The following is a 20,368-nucleotide window of genomic DNA, read 5'->3' as shown; positions in this document are numbered from 1 at the left end:
GCTTACTCGTTTTCACACCAAACTTGGTACGTGTTATCACAAGCATGACCTGAGGCTACGTGCTGCGTTTCGGCGCAGCGCCACCTAGTGGTCCGGAGATATGAAAAATGGCTATTTTTGCTCGTAACTTCTGAACGGTTTCTCCAAAAATCAAAAACTTGGTCTCGTTAGATTCAGGGCGTCATGCCGAGTCGACCGATATCCAATTTTCCCAGATCGGCCATTTTGGCTGTCGGCCATTTTGAATTATGTGCTAAAATGCTGTATTTTTTGAACGCATGAACGAATTGTTACGAAACTCGTTATGGGTCATCAGTACGATGCCCTGAAGGAGCCTGAGAAGTTTCGAAACAGCGCCACCTAGTGGTGAATTGTTTTATTCAAACGCTTATAACTTTGGGTGTGGTACACTTATTTTCACGGGAGTCATATTTTTGAGGTCCTGAATCGTTGCCGAGTCCAACGATACCAAATATGTCGGGTTTCGTCTCACGGATGGCGTAGCGTAGCGATTTAGCGCGAAAAAAACACTTGGCGATATCTTCAAAACCGCTGTTCCGATCGAGACGAAACCACCGTCAGAAACACGGAATCATAGCTTGTTAACTATACGCTAATGCCCAAATGCGTAAATATTGATAGTAAGGGGTAGTAAAATTCAAACAAAGTCATGTGTCAGTCATTTTTTACGTGTTTTTTCATATAAATGTTTATAACTCGGAAGTAAATTGAGATATTTGCACCAAAATTGACACACATATGTATGGGGTCACTCTGAGGACACATAAAAAAAATTGTGGGACTGAGCCTCTTGGTGGCGCTATAATAGAACAAAACGTGAAATTCCCATTGACTTCAATACAGTTTTGTGAAATACAATGCTATACTAAACAAATGCTTTGGTCTAACATTACGAAACTCAGTGTGTGCCATAAGCAGCATGCCCTGAAGGTACTCAAAAGATTTTGAGACAGCGCCACCTGTTGGTCAAAAGTTATAATTAATTTCTAAGAAAGCGAATAACTTTTGAATAAATTTGCCTATTGCAATGAAACTGATCTTAATAGATTCCTTGGGTTATGCCGAAAACATAGATATCAGGTTTTGCATAATCAGCCAAACTTCCTGTCCGCCATCTTTATTTCTTTGAAAAGCCTTCTTTTTCGAACTCCTCCTAGACCGTTTGTCCGATTTTCACGAAAATTTAATCGCATCATCTCCAGACCGTGCCGACTAAAAGTTATGAATTGCACGATGATAGACAAAACCGTTTTCGTATACCACAGCATCAAAGTTTAGGCATGCTGCCAAAATTACTATTTAGGCTTTATCTCTGCAATGCCTTCACATTTTGACACCAAACTTTGCATGTGTCATTGTCACCTCCCTCTGACCACATCACATCTATTTCGTAACTGCGCCACCTATTGTTCGAAAGTGATAACCCATTAAATCATCTTATAAGTTAATGTTTATGTGATTTTTTTAGCCATTTGCCCAAAGTTCTCTCAAAATGCCCTTAATTGCTCCTTGCTGCAGTTGGTCTGCCACTCCTTGCCATTTTGGCATATGTTGCCGCTTCTTGCGCTTGGCCCCGGTAATGGCTGCTTGCAGCTATATTTAGGGGCCAAGCACCGAAGGTGCGGAGGCACCTATTGTATCTGTGCCGGTTCTTATTATTATTATTATTATTATTATTATTATTCTTCTTCCGACTGGGCGTCTATGGCAGCCCATAGACCGGTTTGCGGGAAAGTTGTTTTGGTTTGACATTCTGATAGAGGACAGTCCCAACTTTAAATACACCAATTTTGGTGTCTCTAACTCATTCCCTCTAGCGCCACCAACTGTCCAAAGTTTCACTTTTATTATGCTAATAACTTTTGAACCGTAAGGCCTATCAACAAAATTCTTTTTTCCTCTTGTTTCTGAGCTCATGCCGATTCGATCGCACCCTATGACGTCATTTTCCGTCATAAAAAAACGGCCGCCATTTTGAATTTTCCAAAAAACCTACTTTTGCGAACTCGTCCTAGACGGTTTGTCCGATTTTCACCAAAATCGCACCGGATCATCTCCAGGCAGTGCTGACAAAAAGTTATGGAATTCAAGATGATTCGAATAACCGTTTTCGATAAACGCGCAAACTAATTTTACGTAGCGCTTGCAAAAACAGACGTGAGGCTGTATCTCCGCAACGCTTAATCCTATTCAGACCAAACTTGGTACATGTTATCACAAGCATGACCTGAGGCTACATGCAGCGTTTCGGCGCAGCGCCACCTAGTGGTCCGGAGATATGAAAAATGGCTATTTTTGCTCGTAACTTCTGAACGGTTTGTCCAAAAATCAAAAACATGGTCTCGTTAGATTCAGGGCATCATGCCGAGTCGACCGATATCCAATTTTCCCAGATCGGCCATTTTGGCTGTCGGCCATTTTGAATTATGTGCTAAAATGCTGTATTTTTTGAACGCATGAACGAATTGTTACGAAACTCGGTATGGGTCATCAGTACGATGCCCTGAAGGAGCCTGAGAAGTTTCGAAACAGCGCCACCTAGTGGTGAATTGTTTTATTCAAACGCTTATAACTTTGGGTGTGGTACACTTATTTTCACGGGAGTCATATTTTTGAGGTCCTGAATCGTTGCCGAGTCCAACGATACCAAATATGTCGGGTTTCGTCTCACGGATGGCGTAGCGTAGCGATTTAGCGCGAAAAAAACACTTGGCGATATCTTCAAAACCGCTGTTCCGATCGAGACGAAACCACCGCCAGAAACACGGAATCATAGCTTGTTAACTACACGCTAATGCCCAAATGCGAAAATATTGATAGTAAGGGGTAGTAAAATTCAAACAAAGTCATGTGTCAGTCATTTTTTACGTGTTTTTTCATATAAATGTTTATAACATGGAAGCGAATTGAGATATTTTCACCAAAATTGACACACATATGTATGGGGTCACTCTGAGGACACATAAAAAAAATTGTGGGACTGAGCCTCTTGGTGGCGCTATAATAGAACAAAACGTGAAATTCCCATTGACTTCAATAGAGTTTTGTGAAATAAAATGCTATGCTAAACAAATGCATTGGTGTAATATTACAAAACTCAGTGTGTGCCATAAGCAGCATGCCCTGAAGGTACTCAAAAGATTTTGAGACAGCACCACCTGTTGGTCAAAAGTCATAATTAATTTCTGAAAACGCTAATAACGTTTGAAAAAAAATGTGCCTATTGCAATGAAACTGATCTTAATTGATTCCTTGGGTTATGCTGAAAACATAGATATATGGTTTTGCATAATCAGCCAAACTTCCTGTCCGCCATCTTTATTTCTTTGAAAAACCTTCTTTTTCGAACTCCTCCTAGACCGTTTGTCCGATTTTCACGAAAATTGAATCGTATCATCTCCAGACGGTGCCGAATAAAAGATATGGATTGCGTGACGATAGACAAAACCGTTTTCGTATACCACAGCATCAAATTTGAGGCATGCTGCCAAAATGACTATTTAGGCTTTATCTCTGCAATGCCTTCACATTTTGACACCAAACTTTGTATGTGTCATTGTCACCTCACTCTGACCACATCACATCTATTTCGTAACTGCGCCACCTATTGTTCGAAAGTGATAATCCATTAAATCATCTTATAAGTTAATGTTTATGTGATTTTCTTAGCCATTTGCCCAAAGTTCGCTCAAAATGCCCTTAATTGCTCCTTGCTGCAGTTGGTCTGCCACTCCTTGCCATTTTGGCATATGTTGCCGCTTATTGCGCTTGGCCCCGGTAATGGCTGCTTGCAGCTATATTTAGGGGCCAAGCACCGAAGGTGCGGAGGCACCTATTGTATCTGTTCCGTTTCCTATTATTATTATTATTCTTCTTCCGTTTCCGACTTGGCGTCTATGGTAGCCCATAGACCGGTTTGCGGGAAAGTTGTTTTGGTTTGACATTCTGATAGAGGACAGTCCCAACTTTAAATACACCAATTTTGGTGTCTCTAACGCATTCCCTCTAGCGCCACCAACTGTCCAAAGTTTCACTTTTATTATGCTAATAACTTTTGAACCGTAAGGCCTATCAACAAAATTCTTTTTTCCTCTTGTTCCTGAGCTCATGCCGATTCGATCGCACCCTATGACGTCATTTTCCGTCATAAAAAAACGGCCGCCATTTTGAATTTTCCAAAAAACCTACTTTTGCGAACTCGTCCTAGACGGTTTGTCCGATTTTCACCAAAATCGCACCGGATCATCTCCAGGCAGTGCTGACAAAAAGTTATGGAATTCATGATGATTCGAATAACCGTTTTCGATAAGCGCGCAAACTAATTTTACGTAGCGCTTGCAAAAACAGACGTGAGGTTGTATCTCCGCAACGCTTCATCCTATTCAGACCAAACTTGGTACATGTCATCACAAGCATGACCTGAGGCTACATGCAGCGTTTCGGCGCAGCGCCACCTAGTGGTCCGGAGATATGAAAAATGGCTATTTTTGCTCGTAACTTCTGAACGGTTTGTCCAAAAATCATAAACTTCATCTCGTTAGATTCAGGGCATCATGCCGAGTCGAGTGATATCCAATTTTCCCAGATCGGCCATTTTGGCTGTCGGCCATTTTGAATTATGTGCTAAAATGCTGTATTTTTTGAACGCATGAACGAATTGTTACGAAACTCGGTATGGGTCATCAGTACGATGCCCTGAAGGAGCCTGAGAAGTTTCGAAACAGCGCCACCTAGTGGTGAATTTTTTTCTTCAAACGCTTATAACTTTGGGTGTGGTACACTTATTTTCACGGGAGTCATATTTTTGAGGTCCTGAATCGTTGCCGAGTCCAATGATACTAAACATGCTGGGTTTCGTCTTACGGTTGGTGTAGCGTAGCGATTTAGCGCGAAAAAAACACTTGGCGATATCTTCAAAACCGCTGTTCCGATCGAGACGAAACCACCGTCAGAAACACGGAATCATAGCTTGTTAACTATACGCTAATGCCCAAATGCGAAAATATTGATAGTAAGGGGTAGTAAAATTCAAACAAAGTCATGTGCCAGTCATTTTTTACGTGTTTTTTCATATAAATGTTTATAACTCGGAAGTAAATTGAGATATTTGCACCAAAATTGACACACATATGTATGGGGTCACTCTGAGGACACATACAAAAAATTGTGGGACTGAGGCTCTTGGTGGCGCTATAATAGAACAAAACGTGAAATTCCCATTGACTTCAATACAGTTTTGTGAAATACAATGCTATACTAAATAAATGCTTTGGTCTAACATTACGAAACTCAGTGTGTGCCATAAGCAGCATGCCCTGAAGGTACTCAAAAGATTTTGAGACAGCGCCACCTGTTGGTCAAAAGTTATAATTCATTTCTGAGAACGCTGATAACTTTTGAATAAATTTGCCTATTGCAATGAAACTGATCTTAATAGATTCCTTGGGTTATGCCGAAAACATAGATATCAGGTTTTGCATAATCAGCAAAACTTCCTGTCCGCCATCTTTATTTCTTTGAAAAACCTTCTTTTTCGAACTCCTCCTAGACCGTTTGTCCGATTTTCACAAAAATTGAATGGTATCATCTCCAGACCGTGCCGACTAAACGTTATGAATTGCACGATGATAGACAAAACCGTTTTCGTATACCACAGCATCAAAGTTTAGGCATGCTGCCAAAATTACTATTTAGGCTTTATCTCTGCAATGCCTTCACATTTTGACACCAAACTTTGCATGTGTCATTGTCACCTCCCTCTGACCACATCACATCTATTTCGTAACTGCGCCACCTATTGTTCGAAAGTGATAACCCATTAAATCATCTTATAAGTTAATGTTTATGTGATTTTTTTAGCCATTTGCCCAAAGTTCTCTCAAAATGCCCTTAATTGCTCCTTGCTGCAGTTGGTCTGCCACTCCTTGCCATTTTGGCATATGTTGCCGCTTCTTGCGCTTGGCCCCGGTAATGGCTGCTTGCAGCTATATTTATTATTATTCTTCTTCCGTTTCTGACTTGGCGTCTATGGCAGCCCATAGACCGGTTTGCGGGAAAGTTGTTTTGGTTTGACATTCTGATAGAGGACAGTCCCAACTTTAAATACACCAATTTTGGTGTCTCTAATGCATTCCCTCTAGCGCCACCAACTGTCCAAAGTTTCACTTTTATTATGCTAATAACTTTTGAACCGTAAGGCCTATCAACAAAATTCTTTTTTCCTCTTGTTCCTGAGCTCATGCCGATTCGATCGCACCCAATGACGTCATTTTCCGTCATAAAAAATTGGCCGCCATTTTGAATTTTCCAAAAAACCTACTTTTGCGAACTCGTCCTAGACGCTTTGTCCGATTTTCACCAAAATCGCACCGGATCATCTCCAGGCAGTGCTGACAAAAAGTTATGGAATTCATGATGATTCGAATAACCGTTTTCGATAAGCGCGCAAACTAATTTTACGTAGCGCTTGCGAAAACAGACGTGAGGCTGTATCTCCGCAACGCTTACTCGTTTTCAGACCAAACTTGGTACGTGTCATCACAAGCATGATCTGAGTCTACATGCAGCGTTTCGGCGCAGCGCCACCTAGTGGTCCGGAGATATGAAAAATGGCTATTTTTGGTCGTAACTTCTGAACGGTATCTCCAAAAATCAAAAACTTGGTCTCGTTAGATTCAGGGCGTCATGCCGAGTCGACCGATATCCAATTTTCCCAGATCGGCCATTTTGGCTGTCGGCCATTTTGAATTATGTGCTAAAATGCTGTATTTTTTGAACGCATGAACGAATTGTTACGAAACTCGGTATGGGTCATCAGTACGATGCCCTGAAGGAGCCTGAGAAGTTTCGAAACAGCGCCACCTAGTGGTGAATTGTTTTATTCAAACGCTTATAACTTTGGGTGTGGTACACTTATTTTCACGGGAGTCAAATTTTTGAGGTCCTGAATCGTTGCCGAGTCCAACGATACCAAATATGTCGGGTTTCGTCTCACGGATGGCGTAGCGTAGCGATTTAGCGCGAAAAAAACACTTGGCGATATCTTCAAAACCGCTGTTCCGATCGAGACGAAACCACCGCCAGAAACACGGAATCATAGCTTGTTAACTAAACGCTAATGCCCAAATGCGAAAATATTGATAGTAAGGGGTAGTAAAATTCAAACAAAGTCATGTGTCAGTCATTTTTTACGTGTTTTTTCATATAAATGTTTATAACTCGGAAGCGAATTGAGATATTTTCACCAAAATTGACACACATATGTATGGGGTCACTCTGAGGACACATAAAAAAAATTGTGGGACTGAGCCTCTTGGTGGCGCTATAATAGAACAAAACGTGAAATTCCCATTGACTTCAATAGAGTTTTGTGAAATAAAATGCTATACTAAACAAATGCATTGGTGTAATATTACAAAACTCAGTGTGTGCCATAAGCAGCATGCCCTGAAGGTACTCAAAAGATTTTGAGACAGCGCCACCTGTTGGTCAAAAGTTATAATTAATTTCTGAGAACGCTAATAACTTTTGAATAAATTTGCCTATTGCAATGAAACTGATCTTAATAGATTCCTTGGGTTATGCCGAAAACATAGATATCAGGTTTTGCATAATCAGACAAACTTCCTGTCCGCCATCTTTATTTCTTTGAAAAGCCTTCTTTTTCGAACTCCTCCTAGACCGTTTGTCCGATTTTCACGAAAATTTAATCGCATCATCTCCAGACCGTGCCGACTAAAAGTTATGAATTGCACGATGATAGACAAAACCGTTTTCGTATACCACAGCATCAAAATTTAGGCATGCTGCCAAAATTACTATTTAGGCTTTATCTCTGCAATGCCTTCACATTTTGACACCAAACTTTGCATGTGTCATTGTCACCTCCCTCTGACCACATCACATCTATTTCGTAACTGCGCCACCTATTGTTCGAAAGTGATAACCCATTAAATCATCTTATAAGTTAATGTTTATGTGATTTTTTTAGCCATTTGCCCAAAGTTCTCTCAAAATGCCCTTAATTGCTCCTTGCTGCAGTTGGTCTGCCACTCCTTGCCATTTTGGCATATGTTGCCGCTTCTTGCGCTTGGCCCCGGTAATGGCTGCTTGCAGCTATATTTATTATTATTATTCTTCTTCCGACTGGGCGTCTATGGCAGCCCATAGACCGGTTTGCGGGAAAGTTGTTTTGGTTTGACATTCTGATAGAGGACAGTCCCAACTTTAAATACACCAATTTTGGTGTCTCTAACGCATTCCCTCTAGCGCCACCAACTGTCCAAAGTTTCACTTTTATTATGCTAATAACTTTTGAACCGTAAGGCCTATCAACAAAATTCTTTATTCCTCTTGTTCCTGAGCTCATGCCAATTCGATCGCACCCTATGACGTCATTTTCCGTCATAAAAAAACGGCCGCCATTTTGAATTTTCCAAAAAACCTACTTTTGCGAACTCGTCCTAGACGGTTTGTCCGATTTTCACCAAAATCGCACCGGATCATCTCCAGGCAGTGCTGACAAAAAGTTATGGAATTCAAGATGATTCGAATAACCGTTTTCGATAAACGCGTAAACAAATTTTACGTAGCGCTTGCGAAAACAGACGTGAGGTTGTATCTCCGCAACGCTTACTCGTTTTCACACCAAACTTGGTACGTGTTATCACAAGCATGACCTGAGGCTACGTGCTGCGTTTCGGCGCAGCGCCACCTAGTGGTCCGGAGATATGAAAAATGGCTATTTTTACTCATAACTTCTGAACGGTTTCTCCAAAAATCAAAAACTTGGTCTCGTTAGATTCAGGGCGTCATGCCGAGTCGACCGATATCCAATTTTCCCAGATCGGCCATTTTGGCTGTCTGCCATTTTGAATTATGTGCTAAAATGCTGTATTTTTTGAACGCATGAACGAATTGTTACGAAACTCGGTATGGGTCATCAGTACGATGCCCTGAAGGAGCCTGAGAAGTTTCGAAACAGCGCCACCTAGTGGTGAATTTTTTTTTTTCAAACGCTTATAACTTTGGGTGTGGTACACTTATTTTCACGGGAGTCATATTTTTGAGGTCCTGAATCGTTGCCGAGTCCAACGATACAAAATATGTCGGGTTTCGTCTCACGGATGGCGTAGCATAGCGATTTAGCGCGAAAAAAACACTTGGCGATATCTTCAAAACCGCTGTTCCGATCGAGACGAAACCACCGTCAGAAACACGGAATCATAGCTTGTTAACTACATACTAATGTCCAAATGCGAAAATATTGATAGTAAGGGGTAGTAAAATTCAAACAAAGTCATGTGTCAGTCATTTTTTACGTGTTTATTCATATAAATGTTTATAACTCGGAAGCGAATTGAGATATTTTCACCAAAATTGACACACATATGTATGGGGTCACTCTGAGGACACATAAAAAAAATTGTGGGACTGAGCCTCTTGGTGGCGCTATAATAGAACAAAACGTGAAATTCCCATTGACTTCAATACAGTTTTGTGAAATACAATGCTATACTAAACAAATGCTTTGGTCTAACATTACGAAACTCAGTGTGTGCCATAAGCAGCATGCCCTGAAGGTACTCAAAAGATTTTGAGACAGCGCCACCTGTTGGTCAAAAGTTATAATTCATTTCTGTGAACGCTAATAACTTTTGAACAAATTTGCCTATTGCAATGAAACTGATCTTAATAGATTCCTTCGGTTATGCCGAAAACATAGATGTCAGGTTTTGCATAATCAGCTAAACTTCCTGTCCGCCATCTTTATTTCTTTGAAAAACCTTCTTTTTCGAACTCCTCCTAGACCGTTTGTCCGATTTTCACGAAAATTGAATCGTATCATCTCCAGACAGTGCCAAATAAAAGTTATGGATTGCGTGACGATAGACAAAACCGTTTTCGTATACCACAGCATCAAATTTGAGGCATGCTGCCAAAATGACTATTTAGGCTTTATCTCTGCAATGCCTTCACATTTTGACACCAAACTTTGCATGTGTCATTGTCACCTCACTCTGACCACATCACATCTATTTTGTAACTGCGCCACCTATTGTTCGAAAGTGATAACCCATTAAATCATATTATCAGTTAATGTTTATGTGATTTTCTTAGCCATTTGCCCAAAGTTCTCTCAAAATGCCCTTAATTGCTCCTTGCTGCAGTTGGTCTGCCACTCCTTGCCATTTTGGCATATGTTGCCGCTTCTTGCGCTTGGCCCCGGTAATGGCTGCTTGCAGCTATATTTATTATTAGGGGCCAAGCACCGAAGGTGCGGAGGCACCTATTGTATCTGTGCCGGTTCTTATTATTATTATTATTATTATTATTCTTCTTCCGACTGGGCGTCTATGGCAGCCCATAGACCGGTTTGCGGGAAAGTTGTTTTGGTTTGACATTCTGATAGAGGACAGTCCCAACTTTAAATACACCAATTTTGGTGTCTCTAACTCATTCCCTCTAGCGCCACCAACTGTCCAAAGTTACACTTTTATTATGCTAATAACTTTTGAACCGTAAGGCCTATCGACAAAATTCTTTTTTCCTCTTGTTCCTGAGCTCATGGCGATTCAATCGCACCCTATGACGTCATTTTCCGTCATAAAAAAACGGCCGCCATTTTGAATTTTCCAAAAAACCTACTTTTGCGAACTCGTCCTAGACGGTTTGTCCGATTTTCACCAAAATCGCACCGGATCATCTCCAGCCAGTGTTGACAAAAAGTTATGGAATTCAAGATGATTCAAATAACCGTTTTCGATAAACGCGCAAACAAATTTTACGTAGCGCTTGCGAAAACAGACGTGAGGCGGTATCTCCGCAACGCTTACTCATTTTCAGACCAAACTTGGTACGTGTCATCACAAGCATGACCTGAGGCTACATGCTGCGTTTCGGCGCAGCGCCACCTAGTGGTCCGGAGATATGAAAAATGGCTATTTTTGCTCATAACTTCTGAACGGTTTCTCCAAAAATCAAAAACTTGGTCTCGTTAGATTCAGGGGGTCATGCCGAGTCGACCGATATCCAATTTTCCCAGATCGGCCATTTTGGCTGTCGGCCATTTTGAATTATGTGCTAAAATGCTGTATTTTTTGAACGCATGAACGAATTGTTACGAAACTCGGTATGGGTCATCAGTACGATGCCCTGAAGGAGACTGAGAAGTTTCGAAACAGCGCCACCTAGTGGTGAATTGTTTTATTCAAACGCTTATAACTTTAAGTGTGGTACACTTATTTTCACGGGAGTTATATTTTTGAGGTCCTGAATCGTTGCCGAGTCCAACGATACCAAATATGTCGGGTTTCGTCTCACGGATGGCGTAGCGTAGCGATTTAGCGCGAAAAAAACACTTGGCGATATCTTCAAAACCGCTGTTCCGATCGAGACGAAACCACCGTCAGAAACACGGAATCATAGCTTGTTAACTATACGTCAATGCCCAAATGCAAAAATATTGATAGTAAGGGGTAGTAAAATTCAAACAAAGTCATATGTCAGTCATTTTTTACGTGTTTTTTCATATAAATGTTTATAACTCGGAAGCGAATTTAGATATTTTCACCAAAATTGACACACATATGTATGGGGTCACTCTGAGGACACACACAAACAATTGTGGGACTGAGCCTCTTGGTGGCGCTATAATAGAACAAAACGTGAAATTCCCATTGACTTCAATACAGTTTTGTGAAATACAATGCTATACTAAATAAATCCTTTGGTATAACATTACGAAACTCAGTGTGTGCCATAAGCAGCATGCCCTGAAGGTACTCAAAAGATTTTGAGACAGCGCCACCTGTTGGTCAAAATTTATAATTAATTTCTGAGAACGCTAATAACTTTTGAATAAATTTGCCTATTGCAATGAAACTGATCTTAATAGATTCCTTGGGTTATTCTGAAAACATAGATATCAGGTTTGCCATAATCAGCCAAACTTCCTGTCCGCCATCTTTATTTCTTTGAAAAACCTTCTTTTTCGAACTCCTCCTAGACCGTTTGTCCGATTTTCACGAAAATTGAATCGTATCATCTCCAGACCGTGCAGACTAAAAGTTATGAATTGCATGATGATAGACAAAACTGTTTTCGTATACCACAGCATCAAAGTTTAGGCATGCTGCCAAAATTACTATTTAGGCTTTATCTCTGCAATGCCTTCACATTTTGACACCAAACTTTGCATGTGTCATTGTCACCTCACTCTGACCACATCACATCTATTTCGTAACTGCGCCACCTATTGTTAGAAAGTGATAACCCATTAAATCGTCTTATAAGTTAATGTTTATGTGATTTTTCTTAGCCATTTGCCCAAAGTTCTCTCAAAATGCCTTTAATTGCTCCTTGCTGCAGTTGGTCTGCCACTCCTTGCCATTTTGGCATATGTTGCCGCTTCTTGCGCTTGGCCCCGGTAATGGCTGCTTGCAGCTATATTTATTATTATTATTCTTCCGACTGGGCGTCTATGGCAGCCCATAGACCGGTTTGCGGGAAAGTTGTTTTGGTTTGACATTCTGATAGAGGACAGTCCCAACTTTAAATACACCAATTTTGGTGTCTCTAACTCATTCCCTCTAGCGCCACCAACTGTCCAAAGTTTCACTTTTATTATGCTAATAACTTTTGAACTGTAAGGCCTATCAACAAAATTCTTTTTTCCTCTTGTTCCTGAGCTCATGCCGATTCGATCGCACCCTATGACGTCATTTTCCGTCATAAAAAAACGGCCGCCATTTTGAATTTTCCAAAAAACCTACTTTTGCGAACTCGTCCTAGACGGTTTGTCCGATTTTCACCAAAATTGCACCGGATCATCTCCAGCCAGTGCTGACAAAAAGTTATGGAATTCAAGATGATTCGAATAACCGTTTTCGATAAACGCGTAAACAAAATTTACGTAGCGCTTGCGAAAACAGACGTGAGGTTGTATCTCCTCAACGCTTACTCGTTTTCACACCAAACTTGGTACATGTTATCACAAGCATGACCTGAGGCTACGTGCTGCGTTTCGGCGCAGCGCCACCTAGTGGTCCGGAGATATGAAAAATGGCTATTTTTGCTTGTAACTTCTGAACGGTTTGTCCAAAAATCATAAATTTGGTCTCGTTAGATTCAGGGCGTCATGCCGAGTCGACCGATATCCAATTTTCCCAGATCGGCCATTTTGCCGGTCGGCCATTTTGAATTATGTGCTAAAATGCTGTATTTTTTGAACGCATGAACGAATTGTTACGAAACTCGGTATGGGTCATCAGTACGATGCCCTGAAGGAGCCTGAGAAGTTTCGAAACAGCGCCACCTAGTGGTGAATTTCTTTTTTCAAACGCTTATAACTTTGGGTGTGGTTCACTTATTTTCACGGGAGTCATCTTTTTGAGTTCCTGAATCGTTGCCGAGTCCAACGATACTAAACATGCTGGGTTTCGTCTTACGGTTGGTGTAGCGTAGCGATTTAGCGCGAAAAAAACACTTGGCGATATCTTCAAAACCGCTGTTCCGATCGAGACGAAACCACCGCCAGAAACACGGAATCATAGCTTGTTAACTAAACGTTAATGCCCAAATGCGAAAATATTGATAGTAAGGGGTAGTAAAATTCAAACAAAGTCATGTGTCAGTCATTTTTTACGTGTTTTTTCATATAAATGTTTATAACTCGGAAGTGAATTGAGATATTTGCACCAAAATTGACACACATATGTATGGGGTCACTCTGAGGACACATAAAAAAAATTGTGGGACTGAGCCTCTTGGTGGCGCTATAATAGAACAAAACGTGAAATTCCCATTGACTTCAATAGAGTTTTGTGAAATAAAATGCTATACTAAACAAATGCTTTGGTCTAACATTACGAAACTCAGTGTGTGCCATAAGCAGCATGCCCAGAAGGTACTCAAAAGATTTTGAGACAGCGCCACCTGTTGGTCAAAAGTTATAATTAATTTCTGAGAACGCTAATAACTTTTGAATAAATTTGCCTATTGCAATGAAACTGATCTTAATAGATTCCTTGGGTTATGCTGAAAACATAGATATTAGGTTTTGCATAATCAGCAAAACTTCCTGTCCGCCATCTTTATTTCTTTGAAAAACCTTCTTTTTCGAACTCCTCCTAGACCGTTTGTCCGATTTTCATGAAAATTGAATGGTATCATCTCCAGACCGTGCCGACTAAAAGTTATGAATTGCACGATGATAGAGGAAACCGTTTTCGTATAACACAGCATCAAAGTTTAGGCATGCTGCCAAAATTACTATTTAGGCTTTATCTCTGCAATGCCTTCACATTTTGACACCAAACTGTGCATGTGTCATTGTCACCTCACTCTGATCACATCACATCTATTTCGTAACTGCGCCACCTATTGTTCGAAAGTGATAACCCATTAAATCATCTTATAAGTTAATGTTTATGTGATTTTCTTAGCCATTTGCCCAAAGTTCTCTCAAAATGCCCTTAATTGCTCCTTGCTGCAGTTGGTCTGCCACTCCTTGCCATTTTGGCATATGTTGCCGCTTATTGCGCTTGGCCCCGGTAATGGCTGCTTGCAGCTATATTTTCAAATATAATTGAGAATTATAGTCTGACCCTCACTTAAAGGGTACATATCATGCTTTTAAATCATTAATTTTTACATATAAATCATACCGTTGTGGTCTATAAACATAACTGCAATGCTTGGGTCTGAATTCCTCATTATTATAGCTCCACAGGACCCTTTTCTACCCCTTTTCTGATGTGCATCTTTGAGCGACCCGTTTTAATGCGTCCCCTTGAAATAAAAAAGAAGATGCGTCACACCCCGCCCGCTCTCCAGGTCGATGAGTTCACGGTCGGTTCAACTCCCCCGTTCGGCCATTATTGTTGTAGTTTGATTAGAGATATACGATTATATACGATACCTTCAAAGAACATTTTTATTCACACTTTAATAAAATGTCAACAACAGAAGACTTGTCCTTCAAGCCTTACATATTCGAGCCAGAGCGAACGAGTTGATAAAGACTACGACGAACCTGCAGAACAATGTGAGTTAACTGTTTAGTGTTATTAGTGAAAGTCGACTATTTCTCTTGTTAAAACAAGCACACTGACAAGATAAATGACTACGGTCTAATCTTACCACAAAAAAAATCTGAATTGACAATATGATACGTTTAGAAAAGCATCAGAAAACAACGCACCTAAATGACCATTAATGAAACTCAAGAACAATAATACTGCAGACGTGTAACGTTACTTCAAAACAAAAACAAAGAAAGACAAAGGTACTGCTAAACCATGACCACCATGTGTTTTAAGAAAGTAAAGTACTTTATTTGTATTAACGATATTTACAGCTTATCGAAATGCTCTGTTCGTCGTCTCCAAAGATAGAAGGAATTTAACGTTACCTCTCATTCAGACGAAGTCAATCGGCAAACACTTCTTTATACTGGGGGAGGTTGTTGAAGTGGGAATCCTTGAAGTGCTTCAGGTCACAAACGTACATCCAAAAACCGAACATTTTGACTTGCCCTCTCGTAACTTCTGCATCATTGAGCTCGGACTACAAAATCGGAGCGAGAAATAATAATGGCGGAGTTTTGGACCGGTAGTCAATGTCTTTATTTGGCAGTTCCGCTGCAAATACGGTGATGCACTTGCTCAAAAAACTGCTCATTGCTCATATTTGCATGATATGTCCCCTTTAAATAGGCCACATACACGTTGTGAAGTTTCAGGAGTGACAACCACATTTAAATAATGTGAGTCGTGTGCCACATTTAAATAATGTTCGGGAGTGAGTGGTGCGAGTACGGCGCACGACTCACTCCCGAAATTGTAATGCTTTTACAAATTGTAATTGTACTGCAATTTCAACTAAACCACCATTCACAAAGGCGTCATGTTTTGTTTTTGTTTCTGTAAAGCTGCTTCGCAGGAGCGCTTTTGAAGTTTTGTAATTTCCACTTGTTATAAGAGTTTTTGGGCTTGTTGTTTGGGTTTGATTCATAAAGCAATCAAAAAATTATGGGGACATTAAATTGGGCAGGTGCAGGTCTCAATATTTTGGTCTTGTAAATATAAAACACATGGATTTACCTTAGAATGCGGTTGTCACTCCCGTACATTACTGAATTGTATGTGTACAGAACAGGATTAAGCACTAAAAAGTGAACTGACAAACAAATTAAACTGCTGTGTGTACGTGGCATAAGTGATATGAGATAAACCATCAACTATAATTGAAAATAAATGATGGCCATTCGAGAGTAAAGCAAAGATTAATTTTGGGCCCTATGTACATGTCAGATTGATGATAACTATTTGACAGCTTTTTACCTGATAATGCATTAAGATATGCATGATGTAGTCGTAGATTTCAGAGGAAACGCGCCCTGCAGGTTTATATGGGAGGAGAACATACTGTATGCCCAGGAGTGGAACCAAAATGAGGGTTGCGCGGACAGCTTTCATATACAGACTAGACTCAGCTTGGTGTGTTACTTTCAGTTTGGTGATGAGAACTCGTACGATGTTCAGCAGAAAGAACAAGTTCACCTGGAAGGACAGGCAAGATGATTGGAAAAGCAAAGGCAAAAGATCTCAGCTGGCTGGCAGATCATGTCAGATGTCAATATTCAAACCGCTTTAGCATGCTGGTGTTCTTTTTGATGTACTGATACATATGAGCATTGTGCTTGGCTTGAAAATAAATTCAGATTGGTGAATGCAATGTTCTGGATGTAATTTGCACAAAAAATACACAAAGATTATAATTAATGATGCACAAAAAGAATGTGTTTTGAAAACGAAAAGGACAAAAACATCCAGATGTCTTACCAGTAGTGCAGCACAGATGGGTCCATGAATAATGTATAGCAGAGAAGTATTTGAGCTGATCCAACAACTGTGGATTAGGAAGGCTTGGGTTAGCCAAATGTTCAATAATGATCCCTTAAAAAGGATTATTTTGTGCAATAATTACTTTGATTCATGTGGATTTAGGTAAGCATCTTAAAAAAAAAAAACTTTTGTTTTTGAGTGTAGCGTATACAAGTACAAATAAATGAAATATCAAAAATAAAAAGTATCACTAAACTTTCCCAGATGTTTGATTACATTAAGAATTGTAAACATTCAGCTTTCTAAAATGCAATGTTTAAATATGCACTAATTTACATAAATGTCCAGAACAGAAATCTGAACAGTGGATAAAGTTTTCATTTTGTTGATATACAGTATTACAGGCAAAGGAAATCGATTTTGGATATCTTTTTTATCACACCATAAATCATAAAACACTGTCAACAGCCAGATAAAAAAATCATGTTTTAAGAATACAATGTGTAAAAACAGGCAAATGTATGTGCACAAACCCCTCAGTAAAATAAAAACCTTCAGCATAGGAATAAAAAAAAGTTTGGGGTATGCACTTGCTACTGAGATTTCTGGCTCAGTGTACAAACAAAACTCATTGTCAAAAAGAAGCCTTTAAGATATGTATTGTAATTTAAATCTACAGACACAAATAAATAAAGTGCAATAACATACAAACTTTTTTTTTTTTCTCTAATGATTTACTTTAATGACCACACAGCCAGGCTGGTGGAATTTGTTTTCAGTACAGCTCATTTCTTGGGTGCAGGTTCCAGAAAATACCTTCCACCAGCCTGGCTGTGTGGTCATTAAAGTAAATCAACTTAAAAGTGTATTAAAAAAATTCACATTAGACCAAACAACATGTTATGAAACGTTTTCACTTAAAATGCCTATCGGCTTCGAGTATTACAAAACGAGCCAATGGCAAAGAAATGCCATGGGTATGCAGATTTTGCATAGCTTATCTCCGCCTTACCTCGTGGGTATAAAATGAGGACGCCGGCAATATGCAGGTACTGTATGTTTCTTCAGTGAGGAGCCAAGACTTCCAGCGGTACAGCGGAAGGTGACAGGAAGACAGAACGTCTCCGTTCCCTACTCAGGGAATGAGGGTTACATACATAACCGAGACGTTCCCTTTCGTTGTCACTCCGAGTTCCGTCGGATGGCGACGAATGGGGTTACGCTAAACACGCCACCTTCACAGGTGTCTTCCAGTGCTCTGCGTAAATCTGAGATCCCTGTCATAAGGCTCGTACGGGCGAAGGACTCCGATCGAGCACAGGAAGTTAGGAATATGCAATTACTGCCAACCCAGAGGGGGGTTACACATATGACCCGAAGGATGCATATGGGTAATCACTGGGGTGTCCAGCTGCAGGTGGAATATTTCAACCCCAGGGGTGGCAAGGTGGCTTACCAAGGCAAAGACACATGCTCAGAGAGACTTACAGTGGAAATACACGTGTGGGGGTCGCTCAGGGAGGGACCATGCACACGGGAGGCACCTAGCCAACATGCAGGCCGCCGCCTAGCAAACACTAACGTCGGCGTCAGCAGTGCTGAGGAACTCAGGGCTTGTGAGGCTCACCTGAGAAATATATCGCACGCATCCAGTCCGAGGAATGGAATGGCGAGCAAGCGAAGACACCTGAGCGGGTCCTAGTACCGGCTGGTTGAAGCGAGTACATGAGTGGACACAGGCTCCACTCGGAGATTGTAAAATCTGGCGAATGTGTTGGGTATCGCCCAGCCTGAAGCTCTGCAGGTGTATGTTAGTGAGGCACCATACGCTAGAGCCCAAGAGGATGCCACACTCTGGTGGAGTGGGCAGTCACACCAAGGGGACACGGTCGACCTTGCTGCTGGTATGCCAAGCAATGGTGTCCACTATCCAGAGGGACAGCTTTGTTTGGAGAGAGCCTGTCCCTTCAGCTTCCCACCATAACAGACAAAGAGCCGGTCTGAGGTCCTGAAACACTGCGTCCTGTCTACGTAGGCATGGAGAGTGTGTAGTGGACAGAGCAGTGCCAAGGCTGGGTCTGCCTCCTCCAGGGGTAGCGCTTGCAGGTTCATCACCTGGTCCCGTAAGGGAGTGGTAGGAACCTTGGGCACATATCCAGGCTGGGGTCTCAGGATCACTTGAGAGTAGGCTGGCCCGAATTCCAGGCATGCTTCCTCAACAGAGAATGCATGCAGGTCCCCTACCCTATTGATGGAAGCCAAATGCAACCAGGAGCACTGTCTTTATTGACAGGAATTTAAGCTCTACTGATTACAAGGGCTCAAAGGGAGCACTCTGCAGGGCAGTTAGAACCACTGAGAAGTCTCAGGAGGCATAGCATAGCTATGAACTCTGGATCAAACTCATTATGCTAGTACATCCAAGTACAGCAGCACAGACGAGCCATCATCTCTAGAGGACTCCAGCTCACTTTGTGAAGCGGCGACATACATGATTTAATCAGCTGGGGGACCGAATGAGACCGTGGGCCCACGAGCGGGCTGGCGAACTCACTTGGGACCATGTGGGTTGCAATGTGAAAGACGGGGTGTGGGCGGAGGAATTTTCATCAGTTTAGTTCCAGACCTGCCGTCTTAGGTCACCCTGGCCACCAGCCGAAGTATTACCTCACGTGGAGAAAAATAGATTGCATTGATAGAGTGAGGGGACTCTCACTCTATTGAGCTCATCGAGTCATCAGATCGTTACATTGCGATAGTCACGTTCCCACTGGGAGAACATGACACACCCACGAGCGCTGTCTGAGCGCGATCGAAGCCCAAACAGTTCAAAACAGCGCTCGCGCCCATCAGCTGAGTCTATCAGAATACCGCACTCGGAAATAAACGGGCAGATCGTCTTTAGAAAGATGCGTCTTTAAAAAGACGTGCCACATGCACACTCTTTTTGTGACAGAAAAGCTCGCAGCAGTGCTGAAGCACCCAGGGAGAAACACACACGCTGTTCAGTTCAGCAAACAGGCATATGAAACTCGCCATCACACCAATACCGACTGGAAGCTGCTCGTCTTGAAGATTCTCGAAGATAGTGAGTGAATAGGCTACAGGAATAAAGAAAACTCTTGGCTCCGAAGCGAAAACATACCTGCAAATTGCCGGCGTCCTCCTTTAATACCCAACGAGGTTAGGCGGAGATACGCTATGCATAATCCTCAAACCCATGGCATTTTTTTGCCATTGGCTCGTTTTGTAATACTCAAAGTCGATAGGCTTTCTAAGCGAAACCCCAATCATCGTCATCCGACGGAACTCCGAGTGACAATGAAAGGGAACAAGTATACTCACTTATCATTGTAGTAATAACTTCTGGCTACAGCATGTATTGTCGCGGGTATAAGTGGGAAACCTGTTGTTTAAAAAAAAAAGATATGGTTTAAAAAAATGTAGGTTTAGTTTATTCAATCAACGCTGTAAATAAAATGTTTAGATTTATTCAAAAA

At 41.2% G+C, this 20,368-nt stretch overlaps 1 protein-coding gene across 2 annotated transcripts in view; it reads right to left on the bottom strand.

Annotated features, from left to right (window-relative positions):
* Nucleotides 1–20,368, bottom strand: part of calcrla (calcitonin receptor like receptor a) — a 152,575-nt gene that overhangs the window by 77,691 nt on the left and 54,516 nt on the right. For both annotated transcript variants that reach the window (XM_089133050.1, XM_089133049.1), the window contains exons 9-11: nt 20,214–20,274; nt 16,866–16,932; nt 16,365–16,583 (exon numbers count right to left, since the gene is read on the bottom strand). In XM_089133050.1, the coding sequence (XP_088989176.1) occupies nt 16,365–16,583; nt 16,866–16,932; nt 20,214–20,274 (347 nt within the window). The remainder of the gene's footprint in view (nt 1–16,364; nt 16,584–16,865; nt 16,933–20,213; nt 20,275–20,368) is intronic.

Source organism: Pimephales promelas, chromosome 7 (genome assembly GCF_988280905.1).
Source record: "Pimephales promelas chromosome 7, fPimPro1.hap1.1, whole genome shotgun sequence".
NCBI classification, from domain to species: domain Eukaryota; kingdom Metazoa; phylum Chordata; class Actinopteri; order Cypriniformes; family Leuciscidae; genus Pimephales; species Pimephales promelas.
The sequence above is the reverse complement of the archived record's forward strand: the minus strand, read 5'-3'. Positions and strand labels throughout refer to the sequence as shown.